Source organism: Scatophagus argus, chromosome 21 (genome assembly GCF_020382885.2).
Source record: "Scatophagus argus isolate fScaArg1 chromosome 21, fScaArg1.pri, whole genome shotgun sequence".
NCBI classification, from domain to species: Eukaryota; Metazoa; Chordata; class Actinopteri; family Scatophagidae; genus Scatophagus; species Scatophagus argus.
In genome coordinates this window covers 18,219,610-18,243,043 of record NC_058513.1, presented here as the reverse complement: position 1 = coordinate 18,243,043, position 23,434 = coordinate 18,219,610, and the positions used below count along the sequence as shown (strand labels likewise).

The window sequence follows — 23,434 nt, the reverse complement described above, 5'->3', positions numbered from 1 at the left end:
GACACAGTCAGCAGTCACATATGGGTGAGGCGTTCAGGTGTCCACATACTTTTGTCACTATAGTGTTTTCAGGGAAATGCTTGACATGAAATAAGTTCCTCCGAGCTGAAACCCATCAGTTTTTAATGCAGTGTACAACATTTTGTATTTACATGATGAAGCAGTATGCAGTTTTCAGTCCCTCATCAGACCACATTCGGTTTCCTTTCAGCACGCGTGTGAAAGGCTTCGGCACAACGGCGTCACTTCGTAAAACGCGATGAATAAATCTTAAATATTCAGCAAACGTCTCATCGGGTGTCAGATTTAATGACCATTTGGCCTCTACTGCATCCACTCATACCACAGGTTGTACGAGATGTGCAGTAACTCAAAGTTTTGACACATTCAGACATTTTTCACGTTTGTCTAAACCCTCACAGCTGGCAGGAAGAGCGAAGGTCAGCACTGCTGGTTTCCTTTTAGATAAGATGTGAGCTGTTGCTGTGCTCACAGCTCAGGTGTGAGTGAGGTGTCTGTGTGAGGACAGCTGGACATTTAAACCCTCTGGATCTCAAACAGCCTTATGTCCGTGTCGTACCAGATTGGAGGATCCACGTTGCTATGGAAACGAGAGTCAGAGAGGGAAGACGAGTCATTTTTAAGCCAAAGGCTTCCTCGAAACTTGCCCAGCCAGTTTGTCATAAATAATGTTTGTTGCTACAGGACGATCTACGGGACCTTTTTTAATCACGATATCTGAAACCTAATAAAATAAACAGGTGTGGTTTGTGTACCGCAGGTAGATGACTCCCCACATGTAGGTGCGGAACCACATGGCTGTGCCGGCGTTCGCCTGGTACTTCCTGATGAGGATGGGATGAGGGACGGGCAGGAGGCCGACGAGCGTGCCGTGCTGCAGGAACTTCAGGATTTCTGACTCGTCTGTCAAACCCCTGAGTAGGACAACAAATCAAAACATTGTGTTGATTACTGAATTTTTATTTTTCTTGGGAAAATCGAGCACAAAATGCAGTGACTTCACTTACAGTCCCAGCAGCAGCAGAAGCAGCGAGACAAGAAGAAGACAAAAAGACAACACAGTAGGAAAGAAAAGAGTCGTGATAAATTTTACTTCAGAGTTTAGAAGTTTCCTACTTGTCGATGCAGATCTTCTCCACCTGAGGAACCAGAACTTGTAAGAGCCGCATGATGGTCTGGAGAGGGAGCTTCGCTTTCCATGCCAACACCTGAGACACACAGGTAGCGTGATGGAGCTGTTCACCACAGGAACCAACAGACAGACCAAAGGACAGAACAGACAGATTAACTGACTTCTACTGACCCAGTCTGGATTAGCTCTCCAGGCTGCTGATGAGGACACACTCGACAACCGACTCCTTGCTGCCTCTGGCTCTGCGTGGTCCACCTGACAGTAGAATAAAGCACGAATAAATAAAAAGTCAAGCGAAGACGAGCTGGGAGCATCAGTGACGTGAAGCCTCGTGCACCTCGTGGTCTCTCTTTGAGCTGGACTCGTGACTCGTGTCGCCGGCTCCAGCAGCAGCACTGCTGTCGGCGCTGGTCTTTGGAGAGTCTGAATGTGGCACAGTCACCATGGTGCCGTCCTCACTCACCTGGGCCTTCTCTGTTATCTTATCAATGCCTGAAGCACAAAAGATGATGCTTTTTTAAAATGACTGGAGATGATCAGAATCTTCACCAGCTGAAGGCTTGAAAGGTTGCATCTTGTGGTAAACACTTCTTTCATTTACTGGATATGTAATAAATGAAAACGTTTGCAGTAAGATGACCTTAAGAGCTTTGGACGATGAAACTTTCAGTGCATGCAGTAATGTAACTTCATACCTGGAGTGTCCTCTAAGCTGGCTTTCAGTGTGCCAGGCTCAGCAGGTGCAGCAGGTGTGGAGCCCTCCATGGACTCTGGCACGATTGAGTTGGTCCTGGAAACTGCAGAATTTTTCTTCTTCTGCAGAGCCTTCTGAATAGACGCTGCGTCAGACGGCAGGTTGGCCAACTGGTGGAAAATGTTCCGCTTCCGGATGATGGCGTACACGAGGTTACTGTTACCTGTGAGGGAAGTTTAGTAGTTGTCACAGGCTGGAACCACAATACTGTCCAGTTGTGGGATCTGCTCACATCTTTGCTCTCACCATCAAACTGATACTGGATGATGTTGTTGAAGACCTCCAGCAGGAAGAAGACCAGGTGGTGGTTCTGGGGCAGGGAGAACAGGAACCAGGTGGTGGAAAAGGCCTCCAGGAGGTGGAGGAGCTTGTTGGCTGCCACCATGGACAGGCTCTTCAGATAAGGTGAAACTGTAGAGGAGTTATGGCCCAAAATTCAAAATGTCACAGCAGAAATGGAGACACTGAAGGCTTTGCAATAACCTGCAGTTCTCCCATTTAGCCACCAGGGCGCGACACTTCACCTGTGATACTCACTGTTCACTATGATCGTGAGCAGGCAGTCAAACAGAGGCTGGAGTCGCTGATGTCCACTGGTGATGATTTTGTGGAAGATCTGGCACAAAAGAGTGAAGTGAATATTTAGACTTAGATTGTCTCTACTGCTATTAATTCACAGAAGAGCAGAATATAAAATATCAAAACATCTGAATTCCACTTTCAGGCATTTTTAAGAAAGAACATAAAATATCCTCCAACATGAGATGTCATTAGCATGTCACCACACACATTTAGCTAAAGTTTAGGTTCAAATCCTACATTAGCAGTTAGCTGTACAGCAGAGGGGGATGGGAATTCAATCATAAGTTTTTTCATGCTTAAAATGTACACAAAGGAAATTTGGACCAACACAATTATTGTGATTCGTCCTCTGAGGACCTCAACATTTCAAACATTTCAACAGATTAAGCAAAGCAGCTTAATCAAAATAAAAGTTATGTGTAATCTGCGCCAGACGTGTTCCAGGCTGCAGGCTGAGAACTGCCCGTCTTACCACGATGAGCAGGTCGGCGTGGGTTCCCGTGAAAACAGGGATGTCCATCGGGACTCTGAGGGTGTACGGCTTGTTCAGCCGAACGCCGAAGTTTCTCTCTCCGCTTAACAGCAGGAGGATGAACACGCCGATGTGCACGAGCCCCACGCGAGCTGCAGACACACACACAAAGTTTAACATTATGATGAGTCCACCCGCCACGCACACGAGGCAGAGGGCTGCGACTCACACTGATCGGCTCTGGCGCTGTTCAGGTTGAACAGGATGGGAACCAGCATGTCCAGCACATCACTGCTCTTCAGCACAAAGAACAGGAACTTCTGCAACGCACAAAGTTAGTGCTTTAACTCCTCTGTCCCATTTTTCCCACTCACATCAGGGGGCTACACGAGGATTTGTTTGAGTTTTCCGATGGCAAACACAGCGTGCTCATGTGTGATGTTTCACTTCCTGTGTTCAAAATCCCTCAGTATTTACTATAAAATTATCAGCTGACATTTTGTGTCTACATTCTGCACACCATATACGCATGAGTCTTTCCCACACTGTTGTGTTGGTTGCTCCATATGTTTAGATAAGGAGCAACATTAAAAATAAAACAATCTAATATCTTTGCTAATTTAACATTTCTGCTTTTAGCAGCCTTTAAAATGTGTCTTCGAAACCAGTCAGTCTGAGCTGCAGACCTTGTTGATGTCACAGAACTTCCAGAAGAGGATCAGCAGCTCCTGTTGGAACTGGATCTTCTTGGTGGAATGCGGCAGGTAAGTCTGGACGAGAGGATTGTTGAGCAGCTGTGCCAGACCTTTCAGGATGAAGCTCAAGTCCTGATTAAAGAAGAGGTTAGAAACTTTAACATCAGTCAGTCAGTGCTGAACGGTTAGCTGCACGTCACAGTACCTCTTCTCTGTGTATCCTCGAGAGATAATTCACAAAGAGGTTTTCAGGTTCCGCCGGCTGAAAAAACACCACAGATTATGTTCAAGTCTGAGTCAGTATCAGCGTTTCGCTCATAACTGAGAAAACAAACCCAGGGATTCATTCATCTCCCTCTCACCTGCTGCTCCTCCACGTCTGAAGGCGATGCGGAGCCGTCCAGGGCCCGTAGGGTGGCGCTGGCGCCCGACCCGGCCTCCTGCTCCAGAGTGACGATAAGGATCTGCAGCGCCTGCTCCACCAGCCGCTCCCGGTGGTCGGAGAACAGCAGGTGGTTGTACGGGATGCCGTAGCCCACGGGGTCGTAGGCGCACACCACGTTGAGCAGGGAGGTGAACAGAGGCAGGGCATGTCTGCGCGAAGCAGCAGTTAGAGGTCAGTGGGCGCCGTGAGGCTGCACGTGGTGGGCTATCAGGGTTTTCCATGTGCTCATGGAGGACCCGTGAAGGGCTCTCCAGAGGGTGTAGGTTAATGCACAGCGCAGAGCGACACATAGCCAAGGCCCTCATTTTTATCTCACCTGACCTCACTTTGACGGTTTGAGGTTGATTTGCTTATTAAAATCTTTCTGAATGTTGAAGAACAAACAGAGGAGTTAGTATGAACGTACTCATCTTCAGTTATTACCCTGCGCTCAAAGCAGTGGGCTGCATGGGCTTTTTTTCCCTGGGTTTCGCCTCTAAGGTTAACTACAGGTCGCCTTATGTAACTGGTGAGGCGTTTCCCACTGCAGCCTGACATGAACGCACGGATGCACAAATTTGACCCCCCCAGATCACCTGCTGTGTGTGTGTGTGTGTGTGTGTGTGTGTCACCTGTTTTCTGAGGAGCAGAAGAAGGAGACCCAGGGGTTGATGTTTTTTCTTTCAGAGGATGGAGGAAGGTACATGGCCTCAGAGAAACAGGTGAGGAGCAGCTTCAGCAGCTCAGTCCTGAACAAACACATGGCGCATGGACTCACATGGACGCAGGCTTCACACTAAAGCCGACTGCCGCTCTCAGATCCACATCTGCACCACTACATTCAGTTTTACCTGTTCAGGTCGTGGACGTAGTTCAGAGGAGGTGACTGAGCGAAGCCCACGCCGGCCTCCCAGATGTACTCACAGCTGTCTATGGATCGAATGTCCTCAGCTGCATCCTGCAGCGGAGACAAGACAGCATCAAGAGGGACAGGAGAGGACAAGTGGCTCTCATTTGGACTGTAATTATAATAACTGATTCACGGTTTTAGTCCTCATAACCAGACAAGCACTCAACAACCAGGAAGCCTGTTTTGAGTCATTAAAGGGGAATTCCTGCATTTTAAAAACAGAACGGAGAAAAGTCTCGCTTTGAAATCTCATCCAGGCTGAATATTCAGCTATGACTTCCCTCCAATCCTGACTCTCGTTTCCACGGTCGACTTCCCACAACAGCTCACCTGTCGTGAGATTTTCAGACTGAGTGATTCAGAGTAAAAACAAAGACATGTGAGATTAGCTTCTCTGTAGGGTAAAGGCCTTTCTGTTAATATTCAGCACAGTTTAAGGATGAATTAAAAAGCACCTGATTTGGTCCTCTGAAGGTAAATCACATCCAGGACAAAAGTGTCAAGAAACAAAATGTTATCAGCCACAATTTAACCAAAAAGCAATCAACAGTACGAGCTGAACTGGGTCCTGAAGGACTGGTTTTACTGTGGATTATCAGTCTTTACAAACCGTGATACTTAACACTCAGTCTGAACACCATAATTAACTGGCAGCTTACACGGCGACCGGAGACGCATTGGTGAGCCCCGTAGAGCCTTCGTCAGAGAGCAGGGGGGCTGTGTTCACACCTACTTCCACCATGTGAGTCAACAAGAGTGCTCTGCTGACAAAACGTGTGTGTGACACCTCGGCACAGATAACCACAGCCTCACGAACGCACCCGACAAGGCGCCATCGCTGCTCCTCACAAGTGAAGTGACAGCAAAGGGCAGCAAGCCACACCAAGATCACCAAGATGGGATGTTTTGGCTCGTCGTTTCCTCAAACGAGAAGTCTTTGTCTCGGGTTGCACGATATTTTACAAAAGAGCCTCAAATTGTTTGATTTGAATCGTTTTGGAAGTTTTGAAGAGTTAAAAAGAATCCAGTGCTTTACAAGGAAAGGGCAGACACTTGCAACAGCTTTAACAATAAACACATCGTGACACTTTAGGTTTATCTTTGGCAGACCTGGACTGCCGTCTGGGTTCAACAGAACTGTTGTTCCAGAAGCATCTAAATGACCTTTACCTGATCTTTTCCCTTTCACTTCCTGTCCCTGTCTCTCCAGGAAAGTGTCACAGAGCGAAGCAGGAAGTCAGCGACTAACGTGAAGGAAACATCACCTCATCAGTGACTTCTGTCACGTCAGGTGGATTTTAAAACAGCACTCATAATGTTAGCATCCAAACAAAGGATACCCACAGAGGAATCCTGTCATATTTGCTGCTCACATCACTGTGATACTTTACAGAAACGACCGCAGCGCCTGTTTTCCGAAGCAGCGAGTCGAGTATCTCATTTAGCAGCCAAATATATGATCATTTCCTGCATGGCTCTACCACCCAGGGTAAGATAACGTCTTTTGCTTGAGTGAACTTCAGACACCTTTTGACCTCCAGATCTGCATGCATGCTTCACGGGTCACAGACGCAGGTGGGAACGACCGCCTCCGGTCATTTTCCGTCTTCTGACACACAATTTCACACCCGCTGCGCTGGATTTAACATGTCCTGCAGGAGGCTGAGACGTTAAGACCTGCAGAGCGGCCATTTTCTGTCACCTCCTGTGCTCTCCAGTGCCACAGATGTTTGCTTAGCACAGTTAAGACGTGTCCACCCAGTTTTCCTCAGCCCAGATGACAAACATGGCCACTCCTCCCTCTCTCTGTTTCACGGAGAGTAACTCATTAACTCGAGCTACTGACCGAGAAGGTTGTGTGAAGGAGGTACAAGCACTGACTGGCACAGGGGCTTTTACATGAGCACAGTACTGACAGTCCTCTAAAACCTTCTCTCTTATGTCTAAAACTGGTCTGACGTCAGCTGAGACACAACACAGCCAGACGTGAGTCTCAGCGGGCAGTGGACTCACCGGGCTGCTCTTCTTCTGCCTCTGAGCTGTGAAATCTGGACAGAAGAGCAGGTCGGCGATGGCCAGCAGCAGGGACTCAGCCAACGGCCGTGCTTCATCATCGTCATCGTCTTCATCAAGGCGCTGGAGGACAAAGAGACGAGTTTAGAGACGTTAAACAACTGAGCTTTCGTTCATTATTGAGCTTTAAAAGGTGCTGCATCCCGTATGCTCTGACCACAAGCTGAAGTTTAGTTCACACTGTGAACATGTGAGGAGGACATGTAATGTACATAAACACACAGGGTTTCACCGACCGGATCGGGTCAGGAGTTTCCCTGCAGAGCCACTAAACCTCTGCTGCTCCGCCGCACTTCACTCCCACGCTTTAATTAAGAGACATTCAATCCCTCCTTAATTCAACCGCTGGCCAGGAGGAGGGGGAGACACAATGTGGGCAGTGTTTGGACTGTGGGTCCCCTGCCGAGCAGGTAACCAGAGAACCAGCTGGGATGGAGGTGGAGGAGGTGGAGCCAGATCCTGAGTGCACCATCACCTCTGACTGGTGGAGACTGTTGTGACTGGGAATCTCAAAGGGGTTCAAATCCTGTGATGTCTGAGATCTGAAAGGCTGCTGACAGATTAAACTGAATGTCTGCAGGCCGACTGTTTCCAGCACATGCAGGTCGTCTAAGGTTTCCTGAATTCCTTTTCTCAATCTTTGCCAGTTGTCTTTTTCCTTTTAAAACAACCAGAAAACAGGCTTGAGATCAGCTGAGTTTTCTGCCAAGTAAAAACTAAAGGTTTCCTGTTTTCTTGTAAACAAAAGTTCACATTCAGTGTTACTGGATCTAACAAACTGTCTCTGTCCTCATAAAACCTTTACAAAGCAGATTTACGTCAGTATTCAGAAACCTGACCCGTCAGGCATCTTCACTATTACTATGTTACACCTTGTGAATTTGGGGTGAACTGGTCCTTTAAAATGGACCAATAAAGACTTTTTTACTTTTCTTCCCGAACGCCGTCAGCCATGTAATTAGCCGCTGTTTCCACATTAAACTAAGCAGCTCTGCCAGCGAACGACTTCCAGTCAATTCAGGCATTAAAACAGTAATTTAGATAATCAGACTGCAGAAGAAAGAGTGAAGAGAAGCACAGCTTTCACGTCTTCCAGTAAACACAACTAATGTACGCACACACACACGCGCGCACACACACACACACACACAGGTTGGTTTGTAATTTGTAGGTTATTGCTTCCTCAATGCATTCCTTTCCTGTTGCAGGACTAAAGAGGGGAGCAGCACCAGATATTCTCACCGGCTTCACTGTCAAACTGTTAACATCCACCACATCCACCAACACGTCCCCGACACACCACAGAGTGCACAAGCCACGCGAGACCCCCTCAGCAGAGGGCTTCAGGTGCAGAGTCAGAGTCGTACCCCCGCCCTGCCGGCTCCGGGCACGGTGGACCAGAAGAAGCCTCTCCAGTCGGCGTCCTCGAAGATGTAGGGCAGGATGCGGGTGAGCAGGCGGCTGCAGTTCAGGACAACCTGCCGCTGTTTCTCCGAGGGGCAGCCGGACTCTGCGCCCTGGACCAGCTTCTCCACCGCCTGAGGAAAGAGCACAGGAGGAAGACCGGACTGATGCTTAAAGGCAGGCCTCATCATATGCTCAACCTGCCAAAATTCACTTTGGTGACAATTTTCTTAACGCACTTAAATCCAGTGTGTGTTGAGGGTCTCAGCTGAAATGTCTCAACCCAGGAAGTAGGATGTTTTGATTTGTTTCGGGTCAGTCACTACAGTCCTGTGCTCTAGGAGAAATGTGTCTAAAACAGCACATGTAGAACAGTTCCACTGGCTGTACGGGTGCAGCCGCTAGGGTCTGGGGGTTGTGAGGGTTGTACTACGTCAGCTGACTTCCTCCTTTGCCTCCGTCATTCAGACTGACTGGCCTCAGCAGTAAACCTGCTCCTTGTTGTAGGAAACGCAGGCTTCACTCAGGTGACCTCTGACCTTCACAAACTCTGATGTGTGTGACGTTTAAAGTGTGGGAACAACAAACAGCAGCATTCCTTTGACTCACACTGTATCCTGGATGGATCACGGCCAGCAGCGGCAGGTAACTCGGTACATTTACTCAAGTACTCAAGTAAGTACAGTTTTGAAGTGCTTTACTTGAGTATTTCCTCTTTATACTACTACTTTATGAAACCTCTACTCCTCATGCTGATGGAAAGGCAAATTTAGTTTCTTTGGGTTGTTTTTTCAGCTTTTTATTAAAACAAGTCTCCAGCTTCTTCATTTGTTTGAATCCAGTGAAGCTCCAGAAATGTTCTGTGGACTAAGAAACTTCTGTCGACTTTCCATCTGCATGTGGAAAAAGGCTCAGATACAGGACTCTGAAACACGACATCCTGTACAGTTTAAAGCAGGTCACCTTGTAGCAGAGGGTTGCCAGGTTTGACGGAGATTCCTCTCTGACAGCTCGGATCTCCGCCGCCGGCACCAGAGCGAAAATGTCCTGGACGGTGGTGGAGCCGTCGGCCCAGAACTGGTCCCAGAAGGCATCGTCTGTGGCTTCTACCGGCTGCAGGAGGGGACACACACCAACACACACCATGTCTGTACATGTAAAAGTGAGTGTGTGTGTTTAACATGACAACAGGAAACTGAATGTGATCTCTAAATTATCAGAACGTATGGTTGTGTTCAAGCCTTTTTATGTTAATTTGACACTAAACAATAAATCGGTTATAAAAATTAGCCAGCCAGATCAGTTATCTGTCCGTTACTGTCTTCTCCATCACAGTTTCCTAAAACCTAAAGTGAAATAACCGTTTATTTCATAATTTGTTCATACATCTAAGGCCTGAAGAAATACACAGAACAGATTGGTATATCAGTCTTCAGTCATGGCGGACAGCAGAGGCGTGTGGCGGGTCTGCCTGTATTGTTTTCTCATTACGTCGCTGTGTTCGGGACGTTTCTGGGCGTCACGATTCTCCTCCAAACATGTTTGACTGTCGCGTCTCACTCTTTGGGTTGATGTTGATTTGTGCACCTGAGACTGAGAGTCAACAGTCGACCATCTTCGTTCAGAGTCACAACACATTGGTGGACATGGTGCCTTTAATGGCACAACATAATTTAATGCTGGACTAACGGCTGCAGCCTGCAGTGCTGAGACGGGCTGACGCCGCCTGTCGCTCCACCTTTAATGCACCTGCCAGGGAAACTCTGCTGTCCGCCAGAAATTCAACGTTTTAAAGTCACGTGTTGCACGTTCAAGTTATTTAAGGAGCATTTCACTAAATAATGGGAAGCAATCATATTATCCAGAGACAAAACGAGTGTTTCTAGTGACCTAAACAGCGCAAACATTTTCAAAAATTCTAAATATTCCTACGAGGTATTTTTGTATTTTGTTTGAAAATCATCAGTACAAATGAACCGCAGTGTTTTCACTCGTTTTCCTGTGCGCTTTTTGTCACCTGGGCTGCAGTTCAGGCTACCATCTGGCACTCCAACTTTATCTCCACAGGCTCAATTTCAAGCACAACCGACGCGCTCCACGGACGTTTCTGTGAGCCCACAGTGTTTTTGTGGTGAGAAACCGACCTGAGTTTTGGTTGTGAGCTGAATCACCGCTTTTCTGAAGTGAAGTTTGGTATCGGCGTTTCCCATTTTGAGTCACCAGCGGCCTCCTGCCTGTTTGGATCCGCGTTAACTCTGAGTGTCCGTAAGGGAGGATAATCTCCCTCATCCACCGCTGACAGCCGCTCTGCGCCCCTGACGCATTCAGGCGCTGCTCGGAGACACCACCTTCAAGCCACTGCGCGTCAAAACTGACAAGGTTTTCACGCACAGTACAGACGAACACGATAGAGTCTTCCTTTCTGGTTTGCTTATTTAAATTAAAAAACGCAAATGACACACTTCTGTGCTGCAACCGTGAAACAGGGAAAGCAAATGACCACCATACAGTTTAAACAAACAAAACAAAACGAAATAATTCAAAATTGTATTCATGTTGCGCCTTTCAAAACAACAATTAAACAGTCCTGTTCTATAATTAAATACAATTAGGCAATTCAATGACTGAAGAAACTTAAATTAAACACCAGAAAAACAAAACTGCAAGGCAAACAAACATAATTAGTGGGAAAAAGGGGGAAATAAAACCTTAAAACACTAATAAATAAAAAAGCTTTTTATTAAACATGGTGTTTAAACCTGTTTCTGTTCTGTCTGCTGAAGAGCTTCAATAATGACGACGGCCATTAAAGGTAGCACCAGCCAAGCAGGATTCAAAGCAGGCGACTTCCGGGTTCCTAAAGTAAATAGTTGCTTTCGTTCACGTAGTTCATTGGACAAAACAGTTTTAATCTAGTCATAAAGAGAAAAAGACTTAAGCCGTCATCATCAAAAATCATCCCACGTGATGATGACAGAGCTGTGAAGTGGGAGGGGGGCGATGGTTCCCAAATATTCTCCCCATTCAGAATTAAACAACTTTATTTAAACGATATCCTCACATGTTACAGGAGCCCAGAACAGGCAGACCAACCTCTGGCTCTAGACAGGAACTTTCTGCCTCTTCTAAAAGTGGAAAATGAACTGAGTTAAGATTCAGATTATAAAATCTCTTCTCTTCACACTTAAATCTAAAACTCCCTCCCCATCATCAGCGGCACACAAGACACAATTTCAAGCTGTGTGATTGGATGTTTCTGGCCAAGCTGTAGTGAAAAGGAAAGTTCACCCCAAAATCAATCTCCTTAGTTGCAGTGCTGTTCGTTCATACGCACTGAGGTGTGAGTTTCAGAACTGGGTGAACTGTCCCTTTAACCACTCTCCTGCGCTTCTTACACACACGGCCTGTACCTTTGACTTTTTATCAAGCAAGGCAGCTGTTAAACTTCTGTAACTGATGGTTTAACTGAAGCTCCCACTGTGAGTCACTTCACTGTCTATGGGAAAAATGAACGGGACTTTTACTACCTGACTCAGAGGAGGTCACGTCAGGACTGTCACAGTGACACACATTCAGGTGTGTTTTGATTCAGCTCCAGATGTTTGTCACTGACACTTGGTCCACCTTTCCTCTCAATCACAACTTACTGACATGTTTGTTTTTATTTTGAATGTCTGTCTGTCTGTCTGTCTGTCTGTTTGCCTGTTTGCCTGTTTGCCTGTTTGTCTGTAGAAACTAAAAATAGCTCGACCCTTAATGAGGTTACAGAGACCCAAAGACACACCCGTTAAGAAAGCTCTCCATGCGGTCATCGTGAGCACATCCTCGTATCTGTTTCCCAACTGAAGTTGCAGCGTCACAGGTGAGACCTCCTGAGGTTTCTGTGGGCGTGGAAACCAACGTTCTGCAGGTTTATGGTGTCCAGACAGTCAGAAACATGTTTGACCGTACAGTTTCATCGTTCACTGAGATTCGCTGGAATTCAGAATCAGGTCATTTCATCTTTTAAAAGGCTGCAGGTGTGATCTGACCCCACAGCTGCCAGCATTCCAGAGCTGCTGCTGTGCTTCCTGGGGATTAATGATGTGGATCACCGACACTTACTCATCCACTCGACCTACAAACAAATATTTCTTCACATCGAGTCAGGTGGGCCAGCCTGTGGAAGAGCTCTCCTCAGCCAATCAGGGCCCTCCCCTCCTACCTGCACGCAGCAAACAAAACAGAAAGAAGCCCGAGGATGTTCCCATACAGGAGCTCGGTCGGTGCAGAGAGGCAACATGACGTGGATGAAAAGCTTTGCTCTTTTCGTTTGCGTCCTGGCAGCGACGTCAGCAGCTGAAGCAGTAAGGACGTTTTCATTTCACCTGTGCATGTTGCATTTATTCTCATGAGACTCATCACACTTTTTGTACTTTTAGGGCTTTTTGAGAGGAAGAAGACAGAAGAAATTTTCAGTTTTCTCCTCCTCCTCTTCGTCGTCAACCTCAACCTTGATTGAAAGTTCAGGTGAGAAATTCGAAGTTCGTCAGACTCTGTGGCGCAGCACGTTAAGACCAGGACGCGTTGAGCCTGAAGTGCATCCTCCTCTGTTGTGCAGGTGGGGTCTGTCTTCACGGAGGCACCTCCGTCACAATCCTGACCACCGCCCAGCTGACGCTTTGTTTGTGTGCCGACGGGTTTGAGGGGAAGAACTGTGAAACGGGTGAGAAGCTCAACAGCAAACCAACTTGCTTTGACCTGTTATCACATTTTTAATCGCCCCTCTGATCCTTCAGTGAAAAATACCGACTGTTACGAGGGCGTGGGGCTGCGCTACAGAGGCACAGCGTCCAAATCAAAGACTGGACGAAGGTGTGAGGAGTGGGATCTGGACACCAGACTGCAGTTCATGTCTTCAGACGTCAATTCAGGGAGGCACAACTACTGCAGGTAGGCTGCCATGACGTGGGCGGCTGTGGCTCAGGTGAAGGCGCGAGTCGGCCGCCAAGCATGAGTTCATCACTTAGAGCCTCCTCTCGTGCCAATTCGGATCCAGTGAGCTGGATTAATGTGCACCCGGCGGTTAAAATGTGGTGATGGATTTATGATGGATTCGCTGTGTCTTTCCCACAGAAACCTCCACCACAGACGGCGGCCGTGGTGCTACGTCAGGAGAAAGCGGCAGCTGGTGTGGGAGTACTGTGCCGTCCCACGGTGTCACTCTGAGTCCAGTCAGTGTTTCCTCTCCTCACAGTCACAAACAAAGTGTGTGTCTCAGTACTGACAACAACTCTCTTATCTTGTAGTTCCTGTTGCTCCTTCGCCTGCACCCACTGATCCAGCGTCAGGTAACTTCACTGCCTTACTGGACTCATCCCATCCCATCGTCAGGGCGTTTCCCTCGACCGTACTGAACTTGGTTTGTTCCCCTGCAGAGTCGACATGTGGCCTCCGCGCCAGGAGAAAGCAGATGAAGATTGTGGGTGGAGGAGTTACCACTGTGGAGTCCCATCCGTGGGTTGCTGCCATATTTTGGCACAGCAAATCCAAGGAGGAGGTTTTCCGCTGCGGGGGGAGTCTGATCTCAGCCTGCTGGGTCCTCACAGCTGCCCACTGCTTCCCTGGCAGGTAGGAAGTGATGTCATTTCCGGTAAGCACAGCAGGTGTTGACAGACAGCAGGTTGATTGGACTTGTGTTGTGGATCTGCGTTTCAGCTCCCACGCCGAAAGTCACGACTTCTCCGTCATCCTGGGGAAAAATGCTCTGAATGAGAGCGACCCAACCGTGGAGCAAAGATTCAGGGTGGAGGAAATCATCGTCCACGAGGGGTTTGACAACAGCGAGGGGAACTTCGACAACGACATTGGTATGAAGAGGTCCTCAGATGCCTCAGTAGTGATGATGCGATGTAATCAGAGCAGCAATTCATTGAAAACTGGTTTGCAGCCCTGCTGAAGCTGAAGGCCAAACATGGGAAGTGTGCAGAGGAGAGCAGCTCGGTGAAAACCGTCTGCCTGCCGCCGCCTCAGCGGCGCCTCCAGCCAGGCGTCACCTGCGAGATCGCTGGATACGGCAAAGAGGAATACGGTGAGGAGAGACCTCTGAATACAAGGCCCTAAACCAAAGGGTCTCCTCCAGATCAGTGCCACTACAGAGCAGCACACTGTAAACCGCCTCCCTGGAAGTCAGCACTAAACCGCCATAATCAAACAGCGTCTGTCTGCTTTTAACAGCTTTTCTTCTGTCCAGGTTTGTGGTACAAGTCTCAGTACCTCAGGGAGGCTCAGGTGAACCTTCTCGCCGACGATGTGTGTCGACACGAGGACTATTATGAAAACATGATCACTGACAACATGTTGTGTGCGGGTCGTCCCGACTGGAGCCAGGATGCCTGTGAGGTATTCACAAGTCCAGACTCGATCAGGCTCCAGAGATCTGAGCGCTGATTCCCTTTAAAGCTGCTCGTCTCTTTTTGCACAGGGAGACTCCGGGGGGCCGCTGGTGTGCGAGGTCGGCAACAGGCTCTTCCTGTTCGGGGTGATCAGCTGGGGTGACGGCTGCGCAAAGGAGTTCCGGCCCGGCGTCTACACCAGAGTGACCAACTACAACCGATGGATAGAAGAGAAGACGGGGCTGTCGTTGCTGGGTCCACCTGAGCTCACCGTCAAGCTGAGGACATGAGACAGGAGACATGGACGTTACTGCTGCTGTCGGCTCTTTATATTGGGAAGTTATTTAATGTTCAAACTGCTAAACTTTATTGTTTTTTTTGTAAATATACACTCATTTTGAATTTGATGTTCCAATAAAGTTATTACAAATAAAGACCTGTTTTCCACTTTGTCCCATCAGCTTTTCACTCAGTAACCATTTAGGAACTGAGGACCTTAACTGTCAAAGCTCTGAAAGTGAAATTGTTTGGTGGCAGATTTGTGTTAACTGCACTCTTTTACCATGAAGCCACACTGTGTGAATGTGTAGTAGTTAAGCAGCTAAAACTCTCACCTTTCTGGTCTGTCACCTTGCAGAAATCTCAGCTTCATTAAACAGTTGTCACGTAAACTGCTGAAAGTTGATGTCTTTCTGTCTGGACCACCAGGTGGCGCTAATGGGGTGCCAAAACATTGCTGTGATCATTCTTTGGGATCTGTTCTTTGTGTTGGCAGTTAGCGACTCAGAGGAAACACCAGGACTGTTTGGATGTGAACTGCTGGAAGTTAATGTGTAGGTCTTTATTTTAGCTGATTTGATTGGCCACTAGATGGCGCTGATGTGGTAAGAATGAACGCAGACTGAATGCTGAGATTATTCTACAGGATCTGTTTGTGTTGTTGATTGTAAATGTGCATATATTTGACATATTTGAGTTACTTTGTGGTCTTTTTACATGTTTGAGGTTATTTTGTGTTTTGTGTCACTTTGTGCTCTTTTCACGTGCATTTGTGGTTGTTTTGAGTCATCTTTGGGTCATTTTGGATCTTTATGCAGCCTTTTTACATCTTTATGCAGTCGTTTTACATTTCCGTGGATGTTGAAGTGTATGTGTTTGACAAACCGGGGAATTGTTAAATGCCACCCATTCAGTGCAGGCTGGAACCGCTTCCACATATAGAGAACATGTAAAAACAGAGAAGGCCTGTTGCATTTGGACGTTCATCCACTCAGACATGAAGCATGAATCTGTTGAGCCGATGGTGAGATGACTGACAGCACATACAAAACACATTCACGTCCCATCAATGCACGTCTTTGTGCTTTCTGGTCTCTCAGGTTCCCAGGGATCGTGTCTGGACCTTCTGCTGTGGTCCTGCATGACACAGATGACTGTTATTACCACGTGTTATATCTCTGCATTATTATTATTATTATTACTACTATCAATCTATCTACCTGTCTAATACTGTCGTTGTCATTCTAACATTGCAGTTTCTGCTGTTGTTATGCATCTCATGCTATGCATTTATTATTTATTACGATGTGTGTTTCAGACAGACCGGTTGGGGTTTGGGCTGCCTCTCGCGTGAGTCACCATGATCGTTTGTGCTGGCTGTCTGACAGGAGTGGCTGCTGCTCTCTACAGTTCAGATCTCACCAAACATTCAGGGCCTGTCAGCCACTGGATGATCGTGTTTGTGTGTGTGAAACCCGAACTTTCCATCCTGTGCCAAAGTGATCTTTCAGTTCATTACGTTCCTCTGCAGTTATAAGCTCACACTGCCACACATCACCTGAGCAGGTGTCTTCTGAAGACACACAGTCTCTCACACACCTACTCACGCTGTGAGGTGTGGCTGAGCCTGGGGGGGCGTGACTTTGTGCTTGTCTCCAAACCGAACTGCAACCAGTTTTCAGAGGGACTCGCTGCCATCCTGAGTGTGACAGAAAGTGAAGTAAGTACATTTAATTTGACGTTACTATGCAGTAATCAGCCAGAACTTTAACTTTATAGCACTTTATCTTTAGATGAAAGAATGTGCCGCGGTGGACCTGCTGACTCTCATGTCGTCGTGTGTGTGTAGGATGAATGTTTGAAGCCGCTGAGCAGTTTATAGAAAACAAGACATAAAACATATCAGGCCCAGCTGTTATTTTGCAGTTTTGAAGTGAACTCTAAGCTGAATTTCGATGAAGACCTTCAGTGTCCGTTGTTCACAGCTCTTTTCTTCACATGTTGTCACTCAGCCGCCAACATGCCTGAGACTGCAGAGTCGCACGCCTGTGCCCTCACCACCAACCGCAACTGTGTCATCGAGATGACCAACGTGAGCTCCGTCTACTGTCTCATCAACCCAAAGTGAGGATCACATGCCTGAAATGTATTTCCATTTGTGCATGACTAAGTCACTAAGTTTGAGGTACTTGTACATTAGATGAGTATTTCCATTCTATTCTACTTCATGACTTACTTCATGAGTTATTGTACCTCCAAACTTCTCAGATGATTTCTTTTAATTAACTGTTTCAGGTCCTGAGAGCTAACACAATGCAAAACTTTATAAAGATCAAGGAGAAATAGAGAAACGTTTAAAAATAAAATTAAACAGATTTGTGCTGCAGAACATTAATCATGTGATGTCCCCTCAGGTTTATCTGCTGACCCTTTGGAGGGGCCCAACCCCTCTGTTGAGAACCACTGGAATAAACTCTATATAAGGAAATTAAATTTAGATCCCCCACAAGCAGTTTCAGCAATAAAATTCAGTATCCAGTATTTTATTTTTCAACCTTTAGTGCATTTAGCTGATAAGCTTTGTGTACTTCTACTCGAGTATGATTTTAAATGCAGTAACTTCACTCATTACCCTCTTCTACCTGACAGGGTGTACATGGAAAGTGGCTTCGTCTTCAGCCCTCCACAGCCGACCGTGAGGACCACGAAGACTGAGGTGTGCTCCTTCACCAAGGACGACAACACCGCGTCAGGTGCTGTGGGCGTCCTGACGTACGAGCTGTTCGACATGCGCCAACGCCACTGCAACGAGATGATGGCCATCATGTTCTCTGTGCCCTTCGACTACAACTTCTACAAGAACTGGCTGGGGGTGGGCATCTTTGAGCACACACGAGCCTGCGATGAGAAGCTGTACGACCTCATGTACAACGGAAAGGATTTCACCAACTTTGAGCGCCACGAGGCCGACGGCTCAGGGGTGATGTACAAGGGAAGGATGGTGGACGTGAGGGCCTGCATGTCGGATGAGGGCAGAGCCATTATTAAACTGGAGTTGTACGACAAGATGGGCAGATGAGTGTCTTTGTGAAACCAAATGAGTCTATGCAGACATTCATGAAATCCTACATGCAGTTTGTCTGTCATGCATGGGTGCTTTGAATTAATAAAAACAATGAAATGGACCCTTCATGTTTTCTGTCTCATCTTTACTTTGCATCATTGCACTCGATCACATCTGTTTGCACTAACTAAACAAAATGAGAAGGTTTACGCCCGTTCAGTGGACATAAGATGAATTATACTTCACTCTGAGTAAGATGGTTTCAATAAACACAGTGAGGCACCTTCCATTCGCACGGCGTCACAGACCCACAGACAAAAGGTGTGGCACATAAACAGACAGTGTGGTATGAGACCAAGTCCCAAGAAACTGAACAGACTGGCTTCTTGCTGGGCAAAAATAAAAAGAAGCGTAAAAACAGAAACAAACAGTGATGTAACTGTTGGCTACACCCTGTCCTCACACCTCTCTATACATACCTCAGATGAAGACCAGACAAAACGTTTGACACGCTGAGCAACCACGAGAAGGCGTGTGCTGTGGTTGGAGGCGGTTTTGGGTGTCTCACATTCCTCCACAAGAAAGCCTCAAAGAGAGAAGCCACTGTTTCTCACCTGGCATCAGCCGAGGGAGCAGCACACCTGTGATCTGGACAGGTAAGTCACTTTATTCTTGGTGAAATAAGGCGTACAGTAGGATTTAGAGTTGAGCATCTTTTACTGTGGCAGCATATGAAACTGCTCCACTGCACTGCAATACAGATCTGTGGTTTAAAGTTCAGTCCTCTGCTGCTCTGTCGCAGCCTCTACGAGCAGCAAAATGAGCGAATCAGCAGAAGCTTTGGCCGCCAACCTCAAAAGCCGAAGAAATGTCACCATCGAGATCACAAACGTGACCAACAACTACTGCCTGCTTGACCCAAAGTAAGTGCAAGACTTCAAAACAAGAACAAACTGTAAAGCACAGTACTGCTGAAAAATGAGTTCATGTTCATTTCATCTGCACGGATAAACTGAAGTCTGCATGTTAAAGCACTGGTTTCCCTGAGTACCTGATCATTACCTTGTTTTTACTCTTACTCTTGTTTTCTTTATTTTCTGTCTTTCACAAAGGGTTTACCTGCAGAGTGGAAACTGCCACAGTCCGCCCCAGCCCACCGTGCGACCCCTGAAAACCGAGGTGTGCAACTTCAGCAAGACCAGCGCCAAAGCCTCTGGCGCGGTGGGCGTCCTGACCTACGACCTGTTCGAGAGGAAAAGCAACTGCGCTAAAGAGACACTGGCTATAATGTTCTCTGTGCCCTACGACTACAACATGTACAAGAACTGGGTGGCCGTGGGCATCTACGACAAGGGAAAAGAGTGCAACGAGAGTCTGTACAAAGAGATGTATTACAACAAAGAGGAGGGCTTCGTGCGGGTGGAGGCCAAAGGCTGTGGCCTCACGTTTCAGGGCAAGAACCTGGACATCATGTGCACCATGTCCCCCATGGGCAGGGCCATTTTGAAGGTGGAGGTGTGGGACAAGACCTTCAGCCAAATGTCACAACACCCTTGCTGAGCCAGTGATGAAGTTCTGGCACACCAGTGTGTTACATGTGTTTAGCTCTTTGTGCACCTGAGCTGTTGTACCATGAGTTCACGCAATAAATCTACAGTGAGTCTGATGTGACAAAACCTGTGTCTCAGTGATCACTTCAAAAGAATCTTGGCAAAGCTACAGAACAGTCAAGTCCAACTCGTACAGTGAGTTAACGTCTAGATGAGTCATCAGTCCGATCTGTTAACCTGTATTTATTCATGACTTGAAGCATAAATCCTCACCTGACACAAAATACTTTACTCTACACTTTACAGCCACTGATATTATTCAGAGAATAATGAGATAAAAGACAAATTAACCATCAAGATAATGGGGTCTTTGAATACCAAGACATTCTGTTGGGGTGAGTCTTCACCGTAAAATCCCTCAATCAACAGAAGCCCACACTAAAACACACTTTTACTTCTGTCATGCATTACACAGTGTCGCCACCTGGTGGTCCAAAACTACAGTGGAAGAATTAGATTGTACATGTACTCAGATACAAATACTGCATAAATACGTGTTTTTGTATGGATTAAAGGAACAGTTCATCCAAAAATGAAAATTCAGTCAATGTTGACTCACTCATCAATTTTTATTTTGGGGGAACTGGTCTTTTAAACAAACAAGATTCGACTGTGGCATCGATCTTCTGTCAGTTCATTAACTGTCTGTAACTGTCATCAACATGAGATAATTCATTTGCTTTCTTTTTCCCGAAAAATTTATTTTGAATTAACAAATGTATCACAGTCCTTCAAAGTCAGTGCTGGTTTCTTTTAACCATTTCCACAATCCTCCCCAACCGAGCAGTTTTCACACCTAAACCCAACCTACTTAACCTTAAACAAATTAATGGAATAATTTCCGTAATGGCTGTTTGAGAACTTTGTGTCTGCACAATCAGTCTGATCCAGAACACCGCTCATAAAAAACACTAACAACAGTGCTGAACCTGTCCTTCAGATACATCTCTAGAGTTTCCAGGGGCATTTTCCTCACATCATATCCCCTGAATTGCTTCTTAGCTGTCTTGCTAACAGGCACAATCTCCTCAGTGCTGTTGCGGTCATTGCGGCCGATAGCAGCATACGTTGGAAATGAATCCTTCAGTTCTTCTGGAAGGCTGTTGTTGTAGTGGGGGCAGCAGTAGGCAGACCACAGATACTCGGGCACAGCCACGCGATGGTTCTTGAGCCATTGCTCGTTGTTCAGGTAAGGGATGATGCCAGTCACGATGTAAGCCTCTCCGAGACAATAGGCCTCCAGGGTTTTGTTGACAGTCTGTTCCAGGGCTTCCCAGGGCCCATCATTAGAGCCCACCTTCTGAGGAACTACATTAGTGAGAGTGAAGGTGGCATACCGGTCCCCCCGGCTCCTGTGGTGAAGACTGGGGTTCAAGTGGCCACGAGAGTAGGTTGAATTTATGTAGTCTGGCTCCACCGCCTGGCTGTCCACCACGTTCTGGTCCAGGGGGCCCGGAGGGAAGGGGATCATATTGCCATCAGCTCCTGGGTAGGCTAACTGTTTTTATTTTCCAGGAGGAAGAAAACAGTGATGTGAAGTTTAAAAGTTGACAACATGTCAAACAGACCCTACGCTTCACTGTGTAATTCAGAAGAGGACTAACTCAGTGAATGAAGCTGTTTTAACATTATATGGCCAAAATTATGTTGACACTCACAAAGCATGTACAGTCCTACTAACTCTGTACTGAGGCTTAGTGGTGCTTTGAGGTAAATTAGCAGGCTAACATGCTCACAATGACAGTGTTAAGATACATGCCTGACTGAACAGAATTTGTCAAATTGTATAAAACTGTATCATCGGCATAAAAATGTAAATTATGTGTGTTGATGGATATGCCAGTGCTGTTATTATAAATGTGAATAATACCGGACCTAAAATAGAACCCTGTGGAACGCCTTAGTTATCGGGAAAAATTCATTTATAATTTTCACAACTGTCTGCCTGAAAGGTAGTTGTATGTAAAATAAGGTGAATATAATCTTTCCAGAAACAAAGAAATGACCTCCACGTACACAGTGGAAGCTACAGCCCAAGTTACAAGTCACGGAAAACTAAATACAGCTTGCAGTAGTCTGTGTTTCCTGTTTCAACACAATGTGCACAAAAACAGGTCTATAAAGATTTTTTTTTTTTAACCCAACACCATCCAACACCTTTGGGATGAACTGCCAGATCTTAAACATATGATGTTTAATAATCACATATGGATGCATTATTTGGTGTCCAAGTACTTTTGACCAAGTGGTTGTGAAAATCTAAGAAATATATAACAGTAATCTTCATTTGCACTGAGAGCTAACAGAGCATGAACACACAAATAGACCGTTCTCATTTGCTGAGGATCACTTCCTCATTTTCTCATTATTTCCTTAATGCACATTACGTAACTGGTGCTAAACTGGAACATCACTGTGTACAAAATGAGTCAAATTAAAAAGAGGCAAGTCTTCTTATGGTGTCATACTGTGTATCATATTGTGTTACAGGAGTCAAATCAGGGCAGCTAAATAACCCCCTTTCACCTTCTTTATTACTTTATATGAATGAATGTTTCAAAACTATGACTCAGAGAGCACATTATTTAAATATCCTCACCTGTGGCTCAAACTTCCAAGATGCAGTGGGTCTCTTTCCCGTTGGTACGGAGTACAAATAGGCAGAAAACCATGGAGAGCGACGTGGTCGACTGTACAATGTGGCAAAGCGGAACAGGTTCTCATAACGCTGGCAGATTGGGGTCCCATCCAGACCTTTAGGAGGCCAAGACTTGTAAAAGAATTGCAGGCATGGAGCGAAATCCCCAACATCAGCAGCACACAGGCACCACCATTCAGCGACAGTCAGGATGACCATAACAAGAGCAGCGTGATGTGACATGTTGATGCTATAATGGTGTCCCCCCTTCACACAGACTGCAGCGAAATGCACTGAGGCATGATTTAAGTCAGAGCTGTTCCCTTTGCCTTAACCTGTGACCTCTTAGTGAAAGCAGAAGCAGTTTCAACATTAGTTTCGCTTATCTGGTTTGTTATTTCCCCGCTGTGATTGTTGCATTTCAGCAAATTTAACTTAGAAGCGAGGTTCAAGTGGTACACTAAGATACGTTTCTGAAAACTGTATGGGTGAGAAATAGGTAACCAGATTCACATTTCATCTGGGATGCCTCCCGACAATAAGACAAACGTATCAGAATCTTATTTTCCTCTGACATAAAAGGACAAATTCAAGACTGTAAGATGAAGCCGAAAGGAAATGATGAAAGGAAAGAGGAATGAAGCTGTTATTACTGCATGAAGGAACTGTGAAGCACAGGAAAGGTCAAAAGTAATTTTCTCTTTCTTCTTTTTAGGCTTTTCCAAACACGAAACAGCAAGTATCACATGCAAAGATTCAGACTTAGCACAATTGTACTTTCTTACATGAGCTGATATTTCATGGATCCCTTTTGTTGAAAGAAATAGCAGAAGCCTCTTCGGGAAAACTGTGGCCCTCAGAAATATTCAGGCTCCTGAATGTGACAGGAACTGCAGCAGGCAGCTTGTTGGCTTTCAGTGTAAAAGCTCCGATAAAGCCAGTGTTCAAGGCCTGCTCAGCACCAGACAGCACACAGCGAGTGAGCAACTCGCTGCTGAAGAG

The 23,434-nt window shown here is 46.4% G+C and overlaps 5 protein-coding genes across 6 annotated transcripts; 3 read left to right on the top strand and 2 right to left on the bottom strand.

Annotated features, from left to right (window-relative positions):
- Nucleotides 1-99: 99 nt before the first annotated feature.
- Nucleotides 100-10,795, bottom strand: hid1b (HID1 domain containing b). The gene is made up of 19 exons (XM_046376369.1): nucleotides 10,612-10,795; nucleotides 9,431-9,580; nucleotides 8,431-8,601; nucleotides 7,004-7,126; nucleotides 4,932-5,038; nucleotides 4,713-4,829; nucleotides 4,019-4,250; nucleotides 3,862-3,918; nucleotides 3,648-3,788; nucleotides 3,191-3,281; nucleotides 2,962-3,113; nucleotides 2,445-2,523; nucleotides 2,154-2,318; nucleotides 1,849-2,070; nucleotides 1,491-1,645; nucleotides 1,325-1,408; nucleotides 1,138-1,229; nucleotides 777-935; nucleotides 100-601 (listed from the first exon to the last, which is right to left on the bottom strand). The coding sequence occupies exons 1-19, from the start codon at nucleotides 10,675-10,677 to the stop codon at nucleotides 538-540; spliced, it is 2,427 nt and encodes an 808-aa protein (XP_046232325.1). The 5' UTR covers nucleotides 10,678-10,795; the 3' UTR covers nucleotides 100-537.
- Nucleotides 10,796-12,694: 1,899 nt separating this feature from the next.
- plaub (plasminogen activator, urokinase b) lies at nucleotides 12,695-15,769 on the top strand. Its single transcript, XM_046376173.1, has 11 exons — nucleotides 12,695-12,813; nucleotides 12,889-12,976; nucleotides 13,068-13,172; nucleotides 13,246-13,399; nucleotides 13,583-13,680; nucleotides 13,756-13,797; nucleotides 13,885-14,077; nucleotides 14,165-14,316; nucleotides 14,397-14,537; nucleotides 14,700-14,848; nucleotides 14,931-15,769. The coding sequence occupies exons 1-11, from the start codon at nucleotides 12,748-12,750 to the stop codon at nucleotides 15,129-15,131; spliced, it is 1,389 nt and encodes a 462-aa protein (XP_046232129.1). The 5' UTR covers nucleotides 12,695-12,747; the 3' UTR covers nucleotides 15,132-15,769.
- A 915-nt stretch (nucleotides 15,770-16,684) lies between these two features.
- Nucleotides 16,685-18,305, top strand: LOC124052209 (bryoporin-like). 2 transcript variants are annotated; one of them, XM_046376180.1, is made up of 3 exons: nucleotides 16,685-16,840; nucleotides 17,133-17,244; nucleotides 17,770-18,305. In XM_046376180.1, exons 2-3 carry the CDS (start codon nucleotides 17,141-17,143, stop codon nucleotides 18,197-18,199), a joined length of 534 nt encoding a protein of 177 aa, XP_046232136.1. In that variant the 5' UTR covers nucleotides 16,685-16,840; nucleotides 17,133-17,140; the 3' UTR covers nucleotides 18,200-18,305. The 2 variants fall into 2 exon arrangements, with proteins under 2 accessions (XP_046232136.1, XP_046232137.1); XM_046376181.1 differs by having other exon boundaries at nucleotides 16,706-16,840; nucleotides 17,106-17,244.
- Nucleotides 18,306-18,682: 377 nt separating this feature from the next.
- Nucleotides 18,683-19,860, top strand: LOC124052208 (DELTA-actitoxin-Afr1a-like). The gene is made up of 3 exons (XM_046376179.1): nucleotides 18,683-18,840; nucleotides 18,987-19,107; nucleotides 19,297-19,860. The coding sequence occupies exons 2-3, from the start codon at nucleotides 19,004-19,006 to the stop codon at nucleotides 19,742-19,744; spliced, it is 552 nt and encodes a 183-aa protein (XP_046232135.1). The 5' UTR covers nucleotides 18,683-18,840; nucleotides 18,987-19,003; the 3' UTR covers nucleotides 19,745-19,860.
- LOC124052206 (endonuclease domain-containing 1 protein-like) lies at nucleotides 19,759-23,191 on the bottom strand. The gene is made up of 2 exons (XM_046376176.1): nucleotides 22,394-23,191; nucleotides 19,759-21,292 (listed from the first exon to the last, which is right to left on the bottom strand). Exons 1-2 carry the CDS (start codon nucleotides 22,673-22,675, stop codon nucleotides 20,672-20,674), a joined length of 903 nt encoding a protein of 300 aa, XP_046232132.1. The 5' UTR covers nucleotides 22,676-23,191; the 3' UTR covers nucleotides 19,759-20,671.
- Between the last annotated feature and the right edge of the window lie 243 nt (nucleotides 23,192-23,434).